This window comes from Nerophis ophidion, linkage group LG04 (genome assembly GCF_033978795.1).
Source record: "Nerophis ophidion isolate RoL-2023_Sa linkage group LG04, RoL_Noph_v1.0, whole genome shotgun sequence".
In the NCBI taxonomy this organism is placed as follows: domain Eukaryota; kingdom Metazoa; phylum Chordata; class Actinopteri; order Syngnathiformes; family Syngnathidae; genus Nerophis; species Nerophis ophidion.
The window spans coordinates 42,540,151-42,559,739 of record NC_084614.1 but is presented as its reverse complement, the minus strand read 5'-3'; the positions used below and the strand labels follow the sequence as shown (position 1 = coordinate 42,559,739).

The 19,589-nt window shown below is 39.1% G+C and overlaps 1 protein-coding gene across 1 annotated transcript in view; it reads right to left on the bottom strand.

Moving 5' to 3' along the window:
• Window positions 1–19,589, bottom strand: part of cfap58 (cilia and flagella associated protein 58) — a 48,417-nt gene that overhangs the window by 16,881 nt on the left and 11,947 nt on the right. Inside the window, exons 7-12 of the mRNA XM_061898091.1 lie at window positions 14,742–14,824; window positions 14,435–14,626; window positions 14,140–14,301; window positions 11,767–11,913; window positions 11,403–11,543; window positions 739–962 (exon numbers count right to left, since the gene is read on the bottom strand). Coding sequence (XP_061754075.1) covers window positions 739–962; window positions 11,403–11,543; window positions 11,767–11,913; window positions 14,140–14,301; window positions 14,435–14,626; window positions 14,742–14,824 — 949 coding nt within the window. The remainder of the gene's footprint in view (window positions 1–738; window positions 963–11,402; window positions 11,544–11,766; window positions 11,914–14,139; window positions 14,302–14,434; window positions 14,627–14,741; window positions 14,825–19,589) is intronic.

Genomic DNA, 19,589 nt, shown 5'->3' with positions numbered 1-19,589 from the left:
TTGAGCAGCAATCGTGTTCCCATGTTTAGTTTTTACTAATTTTTAAAAAAAATTTTTAATCTTGTCTGCACTTTGTGTTGTTATTATTATTATTGGCTTTTATGTAGTTTTCACTTTGTCTATATTATTTCTATTATCATTATTATCGACTCATTTTTGCCTTATTATTTTTATTTTCCTGTTTTAATGATGTTGGATCTGTGTTGTTGTTGTTGGGGACAAGTTTGTAAATTAGCTTTGGCTACAAACACTATGATGCATACATTGGATAACTGTTTCAGATGTCTATGATTTTTGTATCTGTCCCTATTTCAAATAAACCTTAATAAAAAATAAAAAAAACAATAAATAAAAAAGTGCTAAATATTTATCTGTACAGTATTCTATTTATGTTTTATATATGGACCTTATTGCTCTTTTATCCTGCAATACCATGAGCTAATGAAACATAATTTCGTTCTTATCTGTACTGTAAAGTTCAAATTTGAATGACAATAAAAAGGAAGTCTAAGTCTTGCTGTTTCCCTCTTTTTTTGTCCAATTATCCATATTCTACCGCTTGTCCCTCTCTGGGCCGCAGTGAGTGCTGCAGCCAATCCTGGGTGCACCCGGGCGGAAAGCGGGGATTTTACCTTATTTTTGTGGAGTTTTTGTAGCCACACTGCAACCACAAAAATTCCCCATGGAGGGACAAATAAAAACTATCCTATCCTTGCCAGTTTTTTTTAATTCTCTCACCTCAGTTCGTCTGTGTTGGGCACCGTCTTGTCCAGGATATTTTTCTCACGTCTCAGCCTTTTGATTTCCAGCTTGAGAAGGCGGATGTCTTCCATCCGCTGATTGTGGTGGAAGTCCCTCTTGCTTATTATCGATATCTGGATCTTGATTTTCTCATACAAGAGCGTACGCTCTTCGTTGCGCTGCAGCAGCTGCTTACCCAAATTGTCTCGTTCTCTGATCACCTAGAAATCAACAAATAACATATTATTGACTTTATGTCATTTTTCATCCTAATTTCAATTTCATCCCTCCTGACAACCAGAACATAAGTTGTGCTTTAAAGAATGCAACAAAAATAGGCAAGCACATGTTATTATTAATAATATTACACTGCCTAACCTTCACATTGGATTGTTACTCATACTTATTTTTCTTTAATACCTAATTTTGGCATGGTTAATTCGGGACAAAAAAGAACCCCAACACATCACATTCATGTTGCTAGCATGGTAGCTGCTAGTAATATTAGCGTATGTTTCGTTGGCATACAGCCAATGTTAAAATAGTTAGTATTTTCATTCACTTAATTCATTAAAGTAGTTTTCAAAATGTCAGTCACAGGCTCCAGGCCACAGGTTAGCGACAGGTAACACACCCATTCAAAATGTCTGTTGGAACTTATATCATTATTATTTGAATTGGTAAAGTTTTCATTTATTTTGAAATGGTTAGCAAAATTACATCCAGTAACCTTCCGACGACATTACATTACAATTTACTCTTTAAGGAGTTAACTATAAAAAGTGGAACTCTGACCCTGATCCAGGTTGAAAGCGCTCATTTGTGACGACAAATATGTTTTTGGCTACAGGCATTTTTATCCAAGATCAATTTACTTACTTGGAAATATGTATACTGAAATTCGAGACGTATTGTGAAATTCTGAGTAAAATGACCAAGATTTGCATTTTGCACCATTGGAAAATGAATCGGCAATTCTTTGAAAATGGCATATAAACTTGAGCAGGCTTGTTCATCAGCTAATGAAATGCTTAGGATAATAGCCAAGACTATACAGGTGCTGGTCATATTATTAGAATATCATGAAAAAGTTGATTTATTTCATTAATTCCATTTAGAAAGTCAAACTTGTAGAATGTATACATTCATTCCAAACAGACTGATACATTTCAAGTGTTTTTTTTGCCAAAAAGGAGATGATTATAGCTGACAACCAATGAAAACCCTAAATTCAACATCTCAGAAAATTGGAATATGGTGAAAAGGTCAGATATTGAAGACACCTGGTGCCACACTCTAATTAGCTAACTAGCACAAAACACCTGGAAAAGCCTTTAAATGGGCTCTTGTTTTGATTCTGTATGACACACAATCATGGGGAAGACTGCTGACTTGACAACTGTCCAAAAGATGACCATTGATACTTTAAAGAAGGAGGGCCAGACACAAAAGGTCATTGCCAAAGAGGGTGGATGTTCCCAGAGCTCTGTGTCCAAGCACATTAATAGAGAGGCGACGGGAAGACAAAGATGTGGTAGAAAAAAGTGTAAAAGCACGAAGGATAACCGCGCCCTGGAGAGGATTGTCAAACGAAACCGATTCAAAAATGTGGGGGAGATCCACAAAGAGTGGACTGCAGCTGGAGACAGTGCTTCAAGAACCACCACGCACCGACGTATGCAAGATATGGGCTTCAGCTGTCGCATTCCTTGTGTAAAGCCACTCTTGAATAAGAGACAACGTCAAAAGGGTCTCGCCTGGGCTCAAGACAAAAAGGACTGGACTGCTGCTGAGTGGTCCAAAGTTCGGTTTTCAGATGAAAGTAAATTTTGAATCTCCTTTGGAAATCAAGGTCCCAGAGTCTAGAGGAAGACAGGAGAGGCACAGAATCCACGTTGCCTGAAGTCCAGTGCCAAGTTTCCACAATCGATAATGGTCTGGGGTGCCATGTCATCCTGAGGTCTAGGGTCAATGCAGCAGTCTACCAGGAAGTTTTAGAACACTTTATGCTGCCTGCCGCGGACCAATTTTATGGAGGTGAAGATTTCATTTTCCAACATGACTTGGCACCTGCACACAGTGCCAAATCTACCAGTACCTGGTTTAAGGCCCATGGTATCCCTGTTCTTGATTGGCCTGCAAACTTACCTGACCTTAACCCCATCGAAAACCTATGAGGTATTGTGAAGCGAAAGATGCGAGATGCCAGACCCAACAATGCTGAAGAGCTGAAGGCCACTATTAAAGCAACCTGGGCTCTCATAACACCTGAGGAGTGCAACAGACTGGTGGACTCCATGCCACGACGTATTGCTGCAGCAATTCAGGCAAAAGGAGCTGCAACTAAGTATTGATTGCCGTACATGCTGAAACTTTCCATGTTCATACTTTTCAGTTGGCCCACATTTCTAAAAAATATTTTTTGGTACTAGTCGTAACTAATATTCTAATTTTCTGAGATACTAAATTTGGGATTTTCAGTAATTGTCAGTACTAATCATCAAAATTTAAAGAAATAAACATTTCAAATATATCACTATGTGTGTAATGAATTGATATAATATGTAAGTTTCACGTTCTGAATATAATTACTGAAATAAATCAACTTTTTCATGATATTCTAATAATATGAACAACACCTGTATATCCTCTAATATGCACCGACAATTGACAATAATATTAGATAAGTTACAAAAATAAAAACTACAATAAAATGCACAAAAATTCCTTGATACTGTAAGTATCTATGGTATCATTATGTAATCTGTCACCGAGCAATGTTTCTGTAAGACTTGTTACTTAAGTATTTATTCACCTTTGAATTTAATTTTCTTTTTTTATCAACTGTAATATTTATTATTTTATTTACTTTTAATCTTTATTTGTAACATCTTGTTTTTATTTCCCTTTCGCTTTTTACGAAATCAAATTCTGTAACAGTTTTTGTTTTTACCACTATTTCCCTTTTTATTTATTCATTGATGTTTAATTTTTCATATTTTAATTTCATTTATCATTGAATATAATAATCCACAGATCAAACTTATGTATTATTATAAGTGTCATCACATTAAACAAATGATGTGAATGAAATATCAGCAATAGCCATGAAGAAGAGGTTAGGATTGGAGGTGCAGGCTGAGATATGACTCCGATATTGGAGCCTTGAGTATTGGCCGATACAATATTGATCCGTTATTATATTAGCAAAAATCATACATACTTGTATTATTTTATTGTGGTTAATGTTCCAAAAAGTTCAATCAAGTGAAATTTGAGCAAACAATGTTAGGCATGTGTCAGAAAAATTGTGTGTAAATTATCCAATAAAACTTTGTATTACATTGTGTTCCGGGCAAGAAGACAAAAGGCTGAAACCTTCCAAGATGAATGCTCGTAAAACGACACAGGACTTCCAGGCGGACGGATGGCAGAATATGCCCAACTTCCACAGGAACTCTTTTTGAAGTATTTTTACGAACTCTTTCTTTGAATTTTTTTTATGGGACCCTCTTTGACAATTTTATGGAACTTTCTTTGAACTGTTCGGGAACCAAAGACAACGCTGGTCACGACTCACTTCCCTGAGGAAGCAGCTGTGAGAAGGAGGGGGGGTGGAAATCAAATAAAAAAGAATGAGTACGGTTTTGGGGCAGAGCTTGGTGCAGACTGTGCAAAGAGTATACAGTGGCCATCTCTCCTCGGATCCGAGTCCTAATTTAATTCTGTCTCTGTTTGATTCTTTGCCTTTTTGTCTTGTTTAATAGATGTCATCAGTGTTTGAACCTGACAGCATGAAAAAAATAAACCTATTTTTTTTAAACAGAAACTGCCCTTTTATGGGAATTTTGCCTAACATTCACATTCCCTGTTAAGACAATAAAGTTAATGTTAATTACCAAATAAATGTATTGCCCCCTGAAATCAAAATTTGAGAAAGCAAATTTGAATAAACTCACAAAATTCCCTTCCCTTCCCTCTCATCCCTCCCTCCGCTGTGCGTGTATTCACCATTAACAGGCTGCGCAGCAGACACACACCCGCACACACCCCTCAGCCCTCAGTAAACATCCAATCACTGTTGCAGTATGAAAGTAAAAGAAAAGGAAAAGTTGTCTACATTTATCATATACTTGTTAGGATGGGTGTATTTGTGTAGTCTTATCTGTCATAAACACGTTTATCGTTGCGGACTTTCGGTGCTACAGAGTTCCTTTTTTTTTTTTTTTTTACAACTTGACGAGAGCACTGACAGCGGAGGCTCTGAGCAACAGTGGTTTGGAAGGCAGAGAACCTCCACTGTTCCTGTAACAAGCTACAAGTCATTTATGATGCTGTTAATGACGGTAAAAATGAAACATAAGGTATATATCCTGCTTAGCAGTCCTCCTCTGCTGTCCTCTTCAGAGCGGAGTCCCTAGCAACCGCCCGTTTTACTTAGCAACGGTCTGGCAATCGACTGCTGGAATTATTTTTCTGTTGTTTTTCTTGTAATTCTACATAGTCAACCTTTAATGTTTCAATCTACATTTTGTAATAAACTAATTATAAGTTTAATTGGATATGACCAAGACACCTAAAAACAAAAACACTGCCGTTTTCATCAATTTACAAGCAAGTGGGCAACACACATACATTGGAGTGAATGAGTTTTGTGCCCAGATGAGTGCCCACGTCCACTGCATGTGACATACTGAAGACAAGTGACCTGTGTCTGAAAGACCCCTACGTAAAGCCCCCCCCCAGGCTGTAGTCCTGTACTGTTGTTGTTTTTCTTCATGTAATCACAGCTGGTTTTTTCTGTTGTTGTTCAAGCTTACTTATTTTCTGCTCCAGCTTCCAGCAGCTCACAAAGAGAAAGTTAATGCTCTGTAATGCATCCATTTTTCAGAGCATTTAAAAAGTCTAGTCCTGCTCCTGCATGTAGTAGTAGCAATGATGCTACTGCTAGTACATCAGGGACAGCAGCTAGCAATACTGTACCTTTAGCACCAGCAAGAACTGTTTCTCCTGCACCAGCTCCCTCCGTCCCCCCAACAAGCGCTCCCCCATAGCAGCCTGCTCAGCTACCCAGTGACTTAAATGGCAACGCACCATCTCAGCCAATACTGGGTGGCTACCCAAAGCGTGCATTTGGTTCAACATTAAGATCATTCAATCCTGCCTGGTACCGCACACGACCATGGCTAGAGTATTCTGTGGTGCAAGACGGCTGCTTCTGTTTCCCCTGTCAGAAATATGGCAGCGCTGTTAATGTTTCCCCCCCTGAGGGATTGCCACCTTATTGTGGTCAGGGGGTTTGCGTGCCTCAGTGACCGTAAGAGCTATACCAGCAGGACATTAGTCTTCAGGTGGGACACCCAAGTTGGACAGGTCTGAAGGTAGAGGCCTGACAAAGTGCAATCCACTACTCCAGGTTGGGGTTGGACACATAGCTAAAGACCCATTTCAATGAAGAAAGGATCGTTACTATAAGCACAGAAAAAAGAGTGCTGTAGCATGATGTGTACACATGATGCCCCCTTCACATTTCTGACTGCCCCCTCATATAAGCATGCCTAAAACCGCCCCTGCTAATGATTGTCACACACAAACTAGGTGTGGCAAGATTATTCTCTACATTTTACCCATCACCCTTGATCACCCCCTGGGAGGTGAGGGGAGCAGTGAGCAGCAGCGGTGGCCGAGCCCGGGAATCATTTTTGGTGATTCAACTCCTAATTCCAACCCTTGATACTGAATGCCAAGCAGGGAGGTAATGGGTCAACCATTTTTATAGTCTTTGGTATGACTCGGCCGGGGTTTGAACTCATATGTCTTTCTTTTTTTATGCATTCTAATTTGTAATATAGCGAAAGTATGAGGTGGCTAACAACGCAGCTAATGGGAGTAATCTATTGCACCCAGGTGCGTAGGAACCGAGTTTTAATTAAACAGTTGAATTCCCCTGGTCCGCACCAGTTCTAAGTCAGCTGCTATGCCCCAGCCAAAAAATTATACGTGATTTTATTTTGAAAGCGCAACACAGCATCATGTGACCTAAATTACCAGCTTTGAGTGTGGAGGGGGAATAGAGTGAGACTCAGAGTGCAGACTGAGAGGATGACATTCATGACACTCGGAATGTTATTATGAATATTGCTCGTTAAAACGTTTCGCCATTTATTAATATTCTTATTTACAAACCATGTCTTTCGAGTTAAGTCATCCTAATTCTGGCATGGTTCCTTGTCCATTATTTAATTGCTAACTGTGTCAGTGTTCCCAAGTAACGTCACCACGAGCGAAAATATTTCGTCATCCCCTCCTAGATAACAAAATGCCACCACCAAAAAAATAGGACTGCAATGAGGTGGCGACTTGTCCAGGGTGTACCCCGCCTTCCGCCCGATTGTAGCTGAGATAGGCACAAGCGCCCCCCGCCTCCCCAAAGAGAATAAGCGGTAGAGAATGGATGGATGGATGGAAAAAAATAAGAATTATACAACAGCAGGACTTACCCTGTTATTTTAGAGTAAGGTCAGGGTAACACTTACACTACAAAACAAAGACAACAATTATACTAAACCATTTATCAACATTTATGACATTATATTCGATATGATGTGCAATTATGTCTTTCAGTGGAATTATATACATAGACTCGTTAGGCAGTCGAAGATTAATGAAAGGTGGACTGAGAAAGCTCAGGTGAGGTCATGAATGATATCCTATAGATATATCAGTATATATCATATACAGTGAATATATAATATGTACATATCACATATGTGTTATATTTTACAGTATATTGCTACTCAGGTACATTTTTTGTCTACTTTATACCTTTTTGTTTTTGCCCTCTTGTGTGCATTATCCTTTCCATCTTTATAACTGAGCTACAGTGTGGAACAATTTCCCTTGTGGATGAATAAAGTTTGTCTAAGTCGACGTCTAAGTATATATTAGCCTGGTATTACTTTTTAAACAAACACTTTTATTTTCCATGAGAATAACTAATAAAGTCATGGTTGAGAAGGGAGTGTCAGGTGGGGCTTTAAGGTGTAAGGAAAGATTTCCAAATAACAATATTGATTATAATAAGATAGGAGAACAGCTGATGATTTTAAAGATATATTTAATTTATTATGATAATTATTTAATCAGGTCTACAACACTATGGTCTTAGTTATTTTTAAAGTCAAATGCTGATACAGTATTTTGCCATATGAAATATTGTCTGTTGTAAATACAGTGGGGCAAAAAAGTATTTAGTCAGTCACCGATTGTGCAAGTTCTCCCACTTAAAATGATGACTGATGTCTGTAATGTTCATCCTAGGTACACTTCAACTGTGAGAGACAGAATGTGAAAAAAAAATCCAGGAATTCCCATTGTAGGAATTTTAAAAAATGTATTTCTAAATTATGGTGGAAAATAAGTATTTGGTCACTTCAAACAAGGAAGATCTCTGGCTCTCACAGACCTGTAACTTCTTCTTTAAGAAGCTCTTTTGTCCTCCACTCGTTACCTGTATTAATGGAACCTGTTTGAATTCCTTATCTGTATAAAAGACACCTGTCCACAGCCTCAAACAGTCAGACTCCAAACTCCACTATGGCCAAGACCAAAGAGCTGTCAAAGGACACCAGGAAAAGAATTGTAGACCTGCACCAGACTGGGAAGAGTGAATCTACAATAGGCAAGCAGCTTGGTGTGAAAAAATCAACTGTGGGACCAATTATGAGAAAATGGAAGACCACTGATAATCTCCCTTGATCTGGGGCTCCGCGCAAGATCTCATCCCGTGGGGTCAAAATTATCATGAGAACGGTGAGCAAAAATCCCAGAACCACACGGGGGGACCTGGTGAATGACCTGCAGAGAGCTGGGACCAAAGTACCACACTATGCCGACAGGGAATCAAATCCTGGAGTGCCAGACGTGTCCCCCTGCTTAAGCCAGTGCATGTCCAGGCCCGTCTGAAGTTTGCCAGAGAACACGTGGGAAAATGTCATGTGGTCAGATGAAACCAAAATAGAACTTTTTGGTATAAACTCAACTTGTCATGGAAGAAGAATACTGAGTTGCATCCCAAGAACACCTACCTACTGTGAAGCATGGGTGTGAAATAAATCATGATTTGGGGCTGTTTTTCTGCTAAGGGGACAGGACGATTGATCCGTGTTAAGGAAAGAATGAATGGGGCCATGTATCGTGAGATTTTGAGCCAAAACCTCCTTCCATCAGTGAGAGCTTTGAATGGTTGACCAAATACTTATTTTCCACCATAATTTATAAATAAATTATTTAAAATTCCTACAATGTGAATTCCTGGATTTTTTTTCACATTCTGTCTCTCACAGTTGAAGTGTATTTATGATGAAAATTACAGACCTCTGTCATCATTTTAAGTGGGAGAACTTGCACAATCGGTTGCTGACTAAATACTTTTTTGCCCCATTGTACATGAATGCCATGCAGTAACATCACAGCTTGAGGCAGACAGTCAAAGTGAAGGAGAAACAGCAGCAAACTGACTGGTAAAATAGATTAAAGCGGATATTTTACAAGAGTTGACAAAAAGGTGGAAAACTGTTTTCTTTCTACTAAGTGTAGTTCAGTGGCCTTGTGTGTCATTGTGACCTTTGCCACATCCAGAATTTATGGACGCTCAAGTTCTGTCAAACAATACTTGGGAGTTTTCAAGAAAAGTGTTACAAGGTTTTCCTTGGCTTCATTATGATGCAGGACAGAAGGATGTTTGTGGTTTATTTCAAAGCAATTAGCCAGGAAAAACTCACACTATTTTTTGTCAAATCAGAGCTCACCTCTATCACTTCTAAGTTTAAAAATTGGAGAAAAGCTATCAAAAATGTTAGAGCACACAAACATAGTCATACCCATCAGCATGCGGTCTCGGTCAAAGTAATCCTGTAAATGCACACAAGTCCAGTGCTTTGGCACATCTGGCATATCAACCAGCAGACAACAGCCACTGTCTGGGGAAATTGTGTGTGTGTGTGTGTGTGTGTGTGTGTGTGTGTGTGTGTGTGTGTGTGTGTGTGTGTGTGTGTGTGTGTGTGTGTGCGTGTGTGCGTGCGTGCGTGCGTGCGTGCGTGTGTGTGTGTGCGTGCGCGTTTGCCCCCCTCCTCCATGGTGAACCCTTTCTACGCAACTGATTGCGCCCATGAAGCCCCAAATAAAACATCCAAAACCCGCCACCAATACTCCATTTATATGTTGTAACCTGAGTATTGACCAAGTATCAGCGATATTGCTATTATAAGCGGTAACGCCAAGAAACTATTTTTAGTGGCGCTGTGATGACAGAGCAGTAACTTGCTTATGCAGCTATTAACATATTGAACCGGTGAGCTGCTGCGTCACCTCTGAGTTGGTAGAATTTTATTCTACAAAATAAGTCACGACTCTCACTTGTATAGTAGAAAGATGGGCCCATAAATGGCGAGAAAGATATGAAAAGTTTGTGACTTTTATTTTATCTGTGTGAGGATTATGATTATTTCTTCAACGCAACGGCAAGATATGAACATCTTGTCAGTCAGCATCTCATTGAGAGCAGACGATGTACAGTAAGTGATAATTTTATTATGTTATGCAGTTTGTATTTATTTTTTTATGACTTGGCAATACTGCTACTTGCTGGATCTGCCTATCACTCAGCTTCTAAAACTTGAAGCTCATCATCCTTATGTTCAGGCTCAAAAATATATGATTCTGGATCTTCAGTTGTCCAAAACTAGTCGTTGTTGGCTGTCTCAGTCTGCCATCATTATTAGTTGTTGAAGGAAATAGCAAACGTTGTGATGCGTCTGGGAATTAATCGGCCACCTTATGTTTAAAATGAGTAAAATATGTTAAGTATGACATGTTATTATGAATGTGCCTCTTACTACATTACATACATACTTACATCTGTATATAAAACGTTGATGGAAGTTTTTGGATGTTTTTTTAGAGAGCTTTATAGGTAGAATGTAGCAAATTGTTAACTGACTCTTGCTAGAGATTATTTACAAGTTAGAATGCTTTAAAAAGAAAAACGTATGTGTTTCTTGTCTCACAAAAGGATTGTGAACTATCGACAAAATTCCCCCCAAAAAGTGCAGTTCCCCTTTAACAGAGTAGAATTGACTTACGCTGTCTTTAAGTTGAAGTGCAGTGGTAATTGTTTGTGGCGACACCTAATAGCCACAATTATCCATTAGGTAAGACTCATGATGCAGTAAGTTGTATGATGCACACACTTTTGTTACTGCATACTTTCTAATATTCTTCTGTCTTTGAAATTGTGTATCTATATGTAATATACCCCTATTACTATTTGATTGTTGTTTGTATTGACACATGTGCCGTTTTAGACTGCAATATTGTTTTATCAAGGACTCTTATTACGTATGTCACATGTGTGCAACTATAGTTAGGAATAAATAGACTTCTTCCTACACTTTTTCGAACTTGGGTTGCAAGTGTGATAATGTGATGTTCCTTGATGTTGTAGTAGTAATAATAATAATAATAATAATAATAATAATGGATTAGATTTATATAGCACGTTTCTACACACTAAACACTGTAACATTGTTCAACGAAACAAATAAGCCATAAACAAAATAATTTTCCTAAAACTAGACCTGCATGTTGTATCTCATCCTTACCTGCTCTAATTGTTTCTTAGTTAGTGTTTGTTCAACTTGGTTATCATCAATGATTTTCTCCAGTTTTTCCTTTTCGACTTTTAGATTCTCAACACGTTGCATTTCCTCCTCCAGTTGCTGCTTAATCAACTTCAGGTCAGCCTGCAAAAGGACACATTGGGAGCATACTTAATAATACATAGGTACCATCAGACCTCTCTGATTGGCTGAGAGGAATATTTACATTCATAGTGTGACATAACATTCAACATACATTATAGACAATTAACATAAATGCAATTAAAATGATCCTCTTCAAATCTACATCATGTCTTAAAGGACCTTACTTAGCCTCAACGTGACGAAACAGGTGAAGCTGCAGTACCTTGAGAACCTCGTTATCCCGTTCCAAGCGCTTGTGATGCTGTTGGTCTTTGTAAATGACCAGCTCCTTTGCAGTTATCTCATCTTTCAGCTGAGTCATCTGGTTGGCCATGGACCTCATCTTGATCTTCAACTTTGAGATGCTGTCCTAAGAGACATGTGTGTGGAATGATGAAATAAATAAATACTTTCAAAGACACTAGTTTCTATTTTCATCAGAAAGTTGATCAAATAAATGTTTTTTCGCATGCTTCTTACACCTGATGTCCATCCTGACGCATTCCTCGCAGGGTATCAAAGCTGTGTATGTAAGCATTTTTAAATGCGTACTCAATGTGTGTGTGTGTGTTTTCTAAGTTGTGTTTTTTGTAAAACATTCTGTACGTCCGTGTTCAAGCGCGTAGGAACAAAAGTACTTAAAGGGGATCTATGATCTTTTTTTGTATTTTTTTACTAATCTTACAATGCTGTATACTCATGTTAAACAATGCCAAAGCGTCCAAGGCTCATGCATTTAGAGCAGAGCTTGCACGCAGTTTTGGATGTCTCTGTTCATGCGTTTTTTTTAGTCTGTCTGCATTGTGAAGTCATCGCGAGATGCAGGTAATTATTTAGACAACAGCAGCTTCTGTGATGAAAACACACAAAAAAGATAGGCTGAAGTATTGTTTTCATATAATTGTGGCATGTACATAGTAATACTGACATGTGACATGCGGTGACAGAAATGCTGATTAAAAGCAGCTTTTATAATGCAGAGTCTGTATCAATTGTATTGTGTGCAGGTGTACCAATAATGTGACCGGGTGAATCTCTAATATTTATATAATTTATTTTCGACCATGTCTTACAATTTATTTTCGACCGTGTCTGGAAAAAAAATTGTGGCGATGACTTAAAGATATATATTTTAACAATGTACACTTTCAAAATATATTTCATGATACTTTTCGAGAGGGTGGGGAGTGGTTTAATTTGCAATCTGAGAATGCAAAAAAAACCCCATCTTTCAGACAGACACAAAAAACGGGTTTTAAAAGAGACTGTGGAGCAAATTTACGCAAGATTTACACCAAAACATATACAAATACATATTATTAAACATATTCTCAACCTAGAGGGACGCCAAAAAATATCTGTTTCTCAGCGGTGGTCTGTATGGTCTGCAGCGGCACCGAGCTGTAATACATTTTTCCACCACTTGTGGCAGTAATGACAATCTCAAACAAACAGAAGAAGTCTGGGGCTAGAGTCATAAAGAAGTTTAAGCACAAAAACTTTGACTAATGTGGTGACGCTGTATTTTCAGTTGCACTTTAAATTTGATTTTACTGACAGTTTAGTTGAGAAACATATTCATTATTAATTGTGTTTATTTTGGCACAACATCTATCCATCCATCCATTTCCTATCGCTTATTCCCTTTTGGGGTCGCGGGGGGCGCTGGCGCCTATCTCAGCTACAATCGGGCGGAAGGCGGTGTACACCCTGGACAAGTCGCCATGTCATCGCAGGGCCAACACAGATAGACAGACTACATTCACACTCACATTCACACACTAGGGCCAATTTAGTGTTGCCAATCAACCTATCCCCAGGTGCATGTGTTTGGAAGTGGGAGGAAGCCGGATTACCCGGAGGGAACCCACGCATTCGCGGGGAGAACATGCAAACTCCACACAGGAAGATCCCGAGGCTGGATTTGAACCCAGGACTGCAGGACCTTCGTATTGTGAGGCAGACGCACTAACCCCTCTGCCACCGTGAAGCCTCGTGAAGCCTTGGGACAACATATGTGTATGTAAATGTACTTCTTATGTAGTATATTTGGTTAGTACCTTTTTTTTCTATTCAGCCTGACCCAAGCCTAAGATGTATCTGTTAAGTAAATGATAATTGTTTGATTAACACACAATTTCATTTCATTTGACAAGGTTGTAAACTTTAAGTAAGTGAGAGATAATTATTTAATATGCATTATAAAAGTCAGGCCCTGAAGTCAAAAAGGTTAAAATCCCTGATCTAGACTACAATGAAGTGTTTTAAATGTCTATTTAAAGCATTAAAGGTCCCCTTTAAGTTTATTGGAACATGTGTGCAAGCTCAGATTTGACAGGGAAAGTCCACATTTTAGGGTTGCTCCACCCAGAGTGGAAGAATGCTGCGCAGCCAGAATCTGTGCTTATGCGCAGGTTTTAACGTACAAGCACAAGTAAGACTATGGCCCCTTGATGTGCAACATGTGGAAAATCAGTATACTTTTGTACCTGATCGGAACTTCTGTAGCAAAGATACAGTAAAAAATACATGTACCATTATTCCTTCTGAATATTTCAACAAATAAACAAAACCAAACTGCGTACTACGTTTATACCTGCGCTTCAACAAGGTTTTTGCTGTAGTGGTTCCTCTCAGAAATCACGGACTCCAGGATGTCTTCTTTTCTTTTGAGCTTGCACTCTTCTTCAGCGACCCTCTTCTTCCAGTTATGTATTGCCATCTCGCTGGTTTCTATTTCATCAGCTTTTTCTTGCACCTTAGTAGAGGAAACTCTGTCACAATCCAGGTGGGTTTAACTAAAAATATGACTACTTCCTTTTGCTTATTTCCTTAACTACAGCACATAATCCTCCAAATATGTGAATCAACTGTCTTTATACATGACTTGCCTTTTTCAAAAGGTTGTTGGCTTCGTTAATGTAGCGGTCTCGTTCCTTTTCCAGATCCTGGATGATCTTACGCTGCTTCTGGCTCTCCAGGAGGTTGCCGGAGATCTCTTGTTGAAGCACTCGTTTGTCATTCTCAAGCTCCATCACCGAGATCTGAGTTTCCTCTATCTCCTCTGTAGCTTTAGCCACATTCTTAGGGTTGGGATCAAAAACAACATAAGTTAATATGATGTGTGCGACCTGAATATTAAATGTCAACAGGATTCAAGTGGCTGAAAAGTAAGTAGGATGAGATCAATAAGGATACCTTACTCAAGAGGTCTCGCTCTCTGGTCAGCTCGTTAATTACTTTTTTGTCAGCTTCAACTTGCTTCCGTGAACCCTCAAACTCTGCGGCACATTAAGTAAAAAAAAAAATATATATACAATTATAAACATGTATATATATATATATATATATATATATATATATATATTTATATATTTGTGTGTGTTAATATACATATAATTTACACACGTACATTAATGACATATATATATATATATATACAAAAATACATATAAACATATATACACATTTATTTGCATATATACATATTTAAATACATATAATATATATATATATATATATATATATATATATATATATATATATATATATATATATATATATATATATATGTCTTGATTGGATTATCCAGAGAATAGTGCTCGATACCGTGGTAGAGCGCAATATGTAGGTGTGGGAAAAAAAAAATCACAAGACTACTTCATCTCTACAGATCTGTTTCATGAGGGGTTCCCTCAATCATCAGGAGATTTTAATGGAAGCATTCACATACAATGGTTTATATAGAGCACAGAGTGGGTGGGTACAGGCAGGCGTAGGGTGTGGTGATTGGCTCATGTGTTACCTAGGAGGTGTTTCCGTCTGTGACGACATGTTGAAATGATTTCACTGCGCTTGTTGAGGGATGATAGATCTGGATGATATATAATAAACAGTTTCTCTTTTAAGCATAGGTTGCATCTTTTATTACCACTGTTGTAAGGTGAGCTGGATGCAAGAATTTGCCATGTTATTGAATATTCAACATTATTGTCTTTGAGGTTCCAAATGTGTTTGCTGAGTTCTGTAGAATTCTGCAAAGTCTGGTTTCTAAAGGAGGCGTTGTGATTATTCCATCTTGTTTTGAACGCTCCTTCGGTTAATCCTACGTACGTGTCGGATGTGTTAATGTCCTTGCGTATTACCTTTGCTTGGTAAACGACTGATGTCTGTAAGCACCTTCCGTTGAGAGGGCAATCAGGTTTCTTGCGACAGTTACATTCATTATTGGTTTCAGAGTCGTTTAGTCTGGGGGTAGGCAGTCCTTTTGCAATTGCTTTGTTGTGGTTTGAAATGATTTGTTGCATGTTATTCATACAGCTGTAGCTCAATTTAATGTTGTTCTTGTTGAATATTTTTACAGAACATCCACCTGGAAAACAAGCGGATCGCAACCGAACTGGACATTGAGGACAGGGTGGACGCCACAGCCAACAAAGAAGCCTTCATCACATTGAAGGACCACAAACCCAACTTCGCAAATAACCCAACATGCCGACTAATAAACCCAACTAAATCCGAAATAGGAAAAATCAGCAAAATAATCCTGGACAGAATCAACGCAAAAATCAAGGACAAAACACCACTCAACCAATGGAGAAATACAGCAGCAGTAATCAAATGGTTTAACAACATCCAAGACAAACTTTATCTCCTTCGACATCGAAGAATTTTACCCTTCCATCACGCAAGACCTACTGACCCAAGCACTAAACTTCGCCTCGGACTACGACTCAATCACGGGCAACGAAAGAAACATCATCATCCACGCAAAGAACTCCATACTCATCCACAACAGTACACCATGGCAAAAAAAGAACAATTCAACATTTGACGTTACTATGGGGAGTTTTGACGGAGCAGAAACGTGCGAACTCGTTGGGAGTTTCCTCCTCTCCCAGCTTGCTAGCCTCAACCTGAACCTTGGTATTTACCGTGATGACGGACTGGCAGTGTGCCGCGCCTCGCCAAGGAGCAGCGAGAACACCAAGAAGCGCATATGCCAAATCTTCAAAGAAAACGGCCTACGGATCACGATCGAAGCCAACAAGCAAACCGTCAACTTCCTCGACGTCACTTTCAACCTGAGAAATAACAGCTACCAACCATTCACGAAACCCAACACAACACTCCAATACGTGCACCATGACAGCAACCACCCACCCACCACCACCAAAAGAATACCTACCGGAATTAATAAAAGGCTATCGATGCTGTCATCCAGCAAAGCTGAATTCGACCAAGCAACCCCCCCGTACCAGAAAGCACTTGATGAAAGCGGATACAACTTCACCCTCACCTATGAACCCACTCCAGGAAACCAACCAAAAAAGAGCAGAAAACGAAACAACATCATCTGGTACAATCCGCCATTCAGCAAAGACGTCTCAACCAACATCGGCCGCAAGTTCCTCACTCTGATCGACAAACACTTCCCCAAAGGCAACACCCTAAGAAAAATATTCAACAAGAACAACATTAAATTGAGCTACAGCTGTATGAATAACATGCAACAAATCATTTCAAACCACAACAAAGCAATTGCAAAAGGACTGCCTACCCCCAGACTAAACGACTCTGAAACCAATAATGAATGTAACTGTCGCAAGAAACCTGATTGCCCTCTCAACGGAAGGTGCTTACAGACATCAGTCGTTTACCAAGCAAAGGTAATACGCAAGGACATTAACACATCCGACACGTACGTAGGATTAACCGAAGGAGCGTTCAAAACAAGATGGAATAATCACAACGCCTCCTTTAGAAACCAGACTTTGCAGAATTCTACAGAACTCAGCAAACACATTTGGAACCTCAAAGACAATAATGTTGAATATTCAATAACATGGCAAATTCTTGCATCCAGCTCACCTTACAACAGTGGTAATAAAAGATGCAACCTATGCTTAAAAGAGAAACTGTTTATTATATATCATCCAGATCTATCATCCCTCAACAAGCGCAGTGAAATCATTTCAACATGTCGTCACAGACGGAAACACCTCCTAGGTAACACATGAGCCAATCACCACACCCTACGCCTGCCTGTACCCACCCACTCTGTGCTCTATATAAACCATTGTATGTGAATGCTTCCATTAAAATCTCCTGATGATTGAGGGAACCCCTCATGAAACAGATCTGTAGAGATGAAGTAGTCTTGTGATTTTTTTCCCACACCTACATATATATATATATATATATATATATATATATATATATATATATATATATATATATATATACAAACCCCGTTTCCATGAGTTGGGAAATTGTGTTAGATGTAAATATAAACGGAATACAATGATTTACAAATCATTTTCAACCCATATTCAGTTGAATATGCTACAGAGACAACATATTTGATGTTCAAACTGATAAACTTTTTTTTTTTTTTTGCAAATAATTATTAACTTTAGAATTTGATGCCAGCAACACGTGACAAAGAAGTTGGGAAAGGTGGGAATACATACTGATAAAGTGGAGGAATGCTCATCAAACACTTATTTGGAACATCCCCCATGTGTGCAGGCTAATTGGGAACCAGTTGGTGCCATGATTGGGTATAAAAACAGCTTCCCAAAAAAGGCTCAGTCTTTCACAAGAAAGGATGGGGCGAGGTACACCCCATTGTCCACAACTGCGTGAGCAAATAGTCAAACAGTTTAAGAACGACGTTCCGCAAAGTGCAATTGCAAGAAATTTAGGGATTTCAACATCTGCGGTCCATAATATCATCAAGAGGTTCAGAGAATCTGGAGAAATCACTCAACGTAAGCGGCATGGCCGGAAACCAACGTTGAATGACCGTGACCTACGATCCCTCAGACGGAACTGTATCAAAAACCGACATCAATCTCTAAAGGATATCACCACATGGGCTCAGGAACACTTCGGAAAACCACTCTCACTAAATACAGTTCGTCGCTACATCTGTAAGTGCAAGTCAAAGCTCTACTATGCAAAGCGAAAGCCATTTATCAACAACATCTAGAAACGCCGCCGGCTTCTCTGGGCCGAGATCATCTAAGATGGACCGATGATAAGTGGAAAAGTGTTCTGTGGTCTGACAAGTCCACATTTCAAATTGTTTTTGGAAAAATTCGACATTGTGTCATCCGGAGCAAAGGAGAAGCGAACCATCCAGACTGTTATCGGCGCAAAGTTCAAAAGCCATCATCTGTGATGGTATGGGGGTGCATTAGTGCCCAAGGCATGGATAACTTACATATCTGTGAAGGCACCATTAATGCTGAAAGGTACATACAGGTTTTAGAACAACATATGCTGCCATCCAAGCGCCGTCTTTTTCATGGACGCCCCTGCTTATTTCAGCAAGACAATGCCAAGCCACATTCAGCAAGTGTTACAACAGCGTGGCTTCGTAAAAAAAGAGTGCGGGTACTTTCCCGGCCCGCCTGCAGTCCAGACGTGTCTCGCATCGAAAATGTGTGGCGCATTATGAAGCGTAAAATACGACAGCAAAGACCCCGGACTGTTGAACGACTGAAGCTCTACATAAAACAAGAATGGGAAAGAATTCCACTTTCAAAGCTTCAACAATTAGTTTCCTCAGTTCCCAAACGTTTATTGAGTATTGTTAAAAGAAAAGGTGATGTAACCCAGTGGTGAACATGCCCTTTCCCAACTACGTTGGCACGTGTTGCAGTTATGAAATTCTAAGTTAATTATTATTTGCAAAAAAAAATAAAGTTTATGAGTTTGAACATCAAATATCTTGTCTTTGTAGTGCATTCAATTGAATATCGGTTGAAAAGGATTTGCAAATCATTGTATTCCGTTTATATTTACATCTAACACAATTTCCCAACTTAGTGTTCGCGAGATCGGTAGGTTGTGAGTTCAAACCCCGGCCGAGTCATACCAAAGACTATAAAAATGGGACCTATTACCTCCCTGTATGGCACTCAGCATCAAGAGGTTGGAATTGGGGGTTAAATCACCAAAATTATTCCCGAGTGCGGCCACTGCTGCTGCTCACTGCTCCCCTCACTTCCCAGGGGGTGGCACATGGAGATGGGTCAA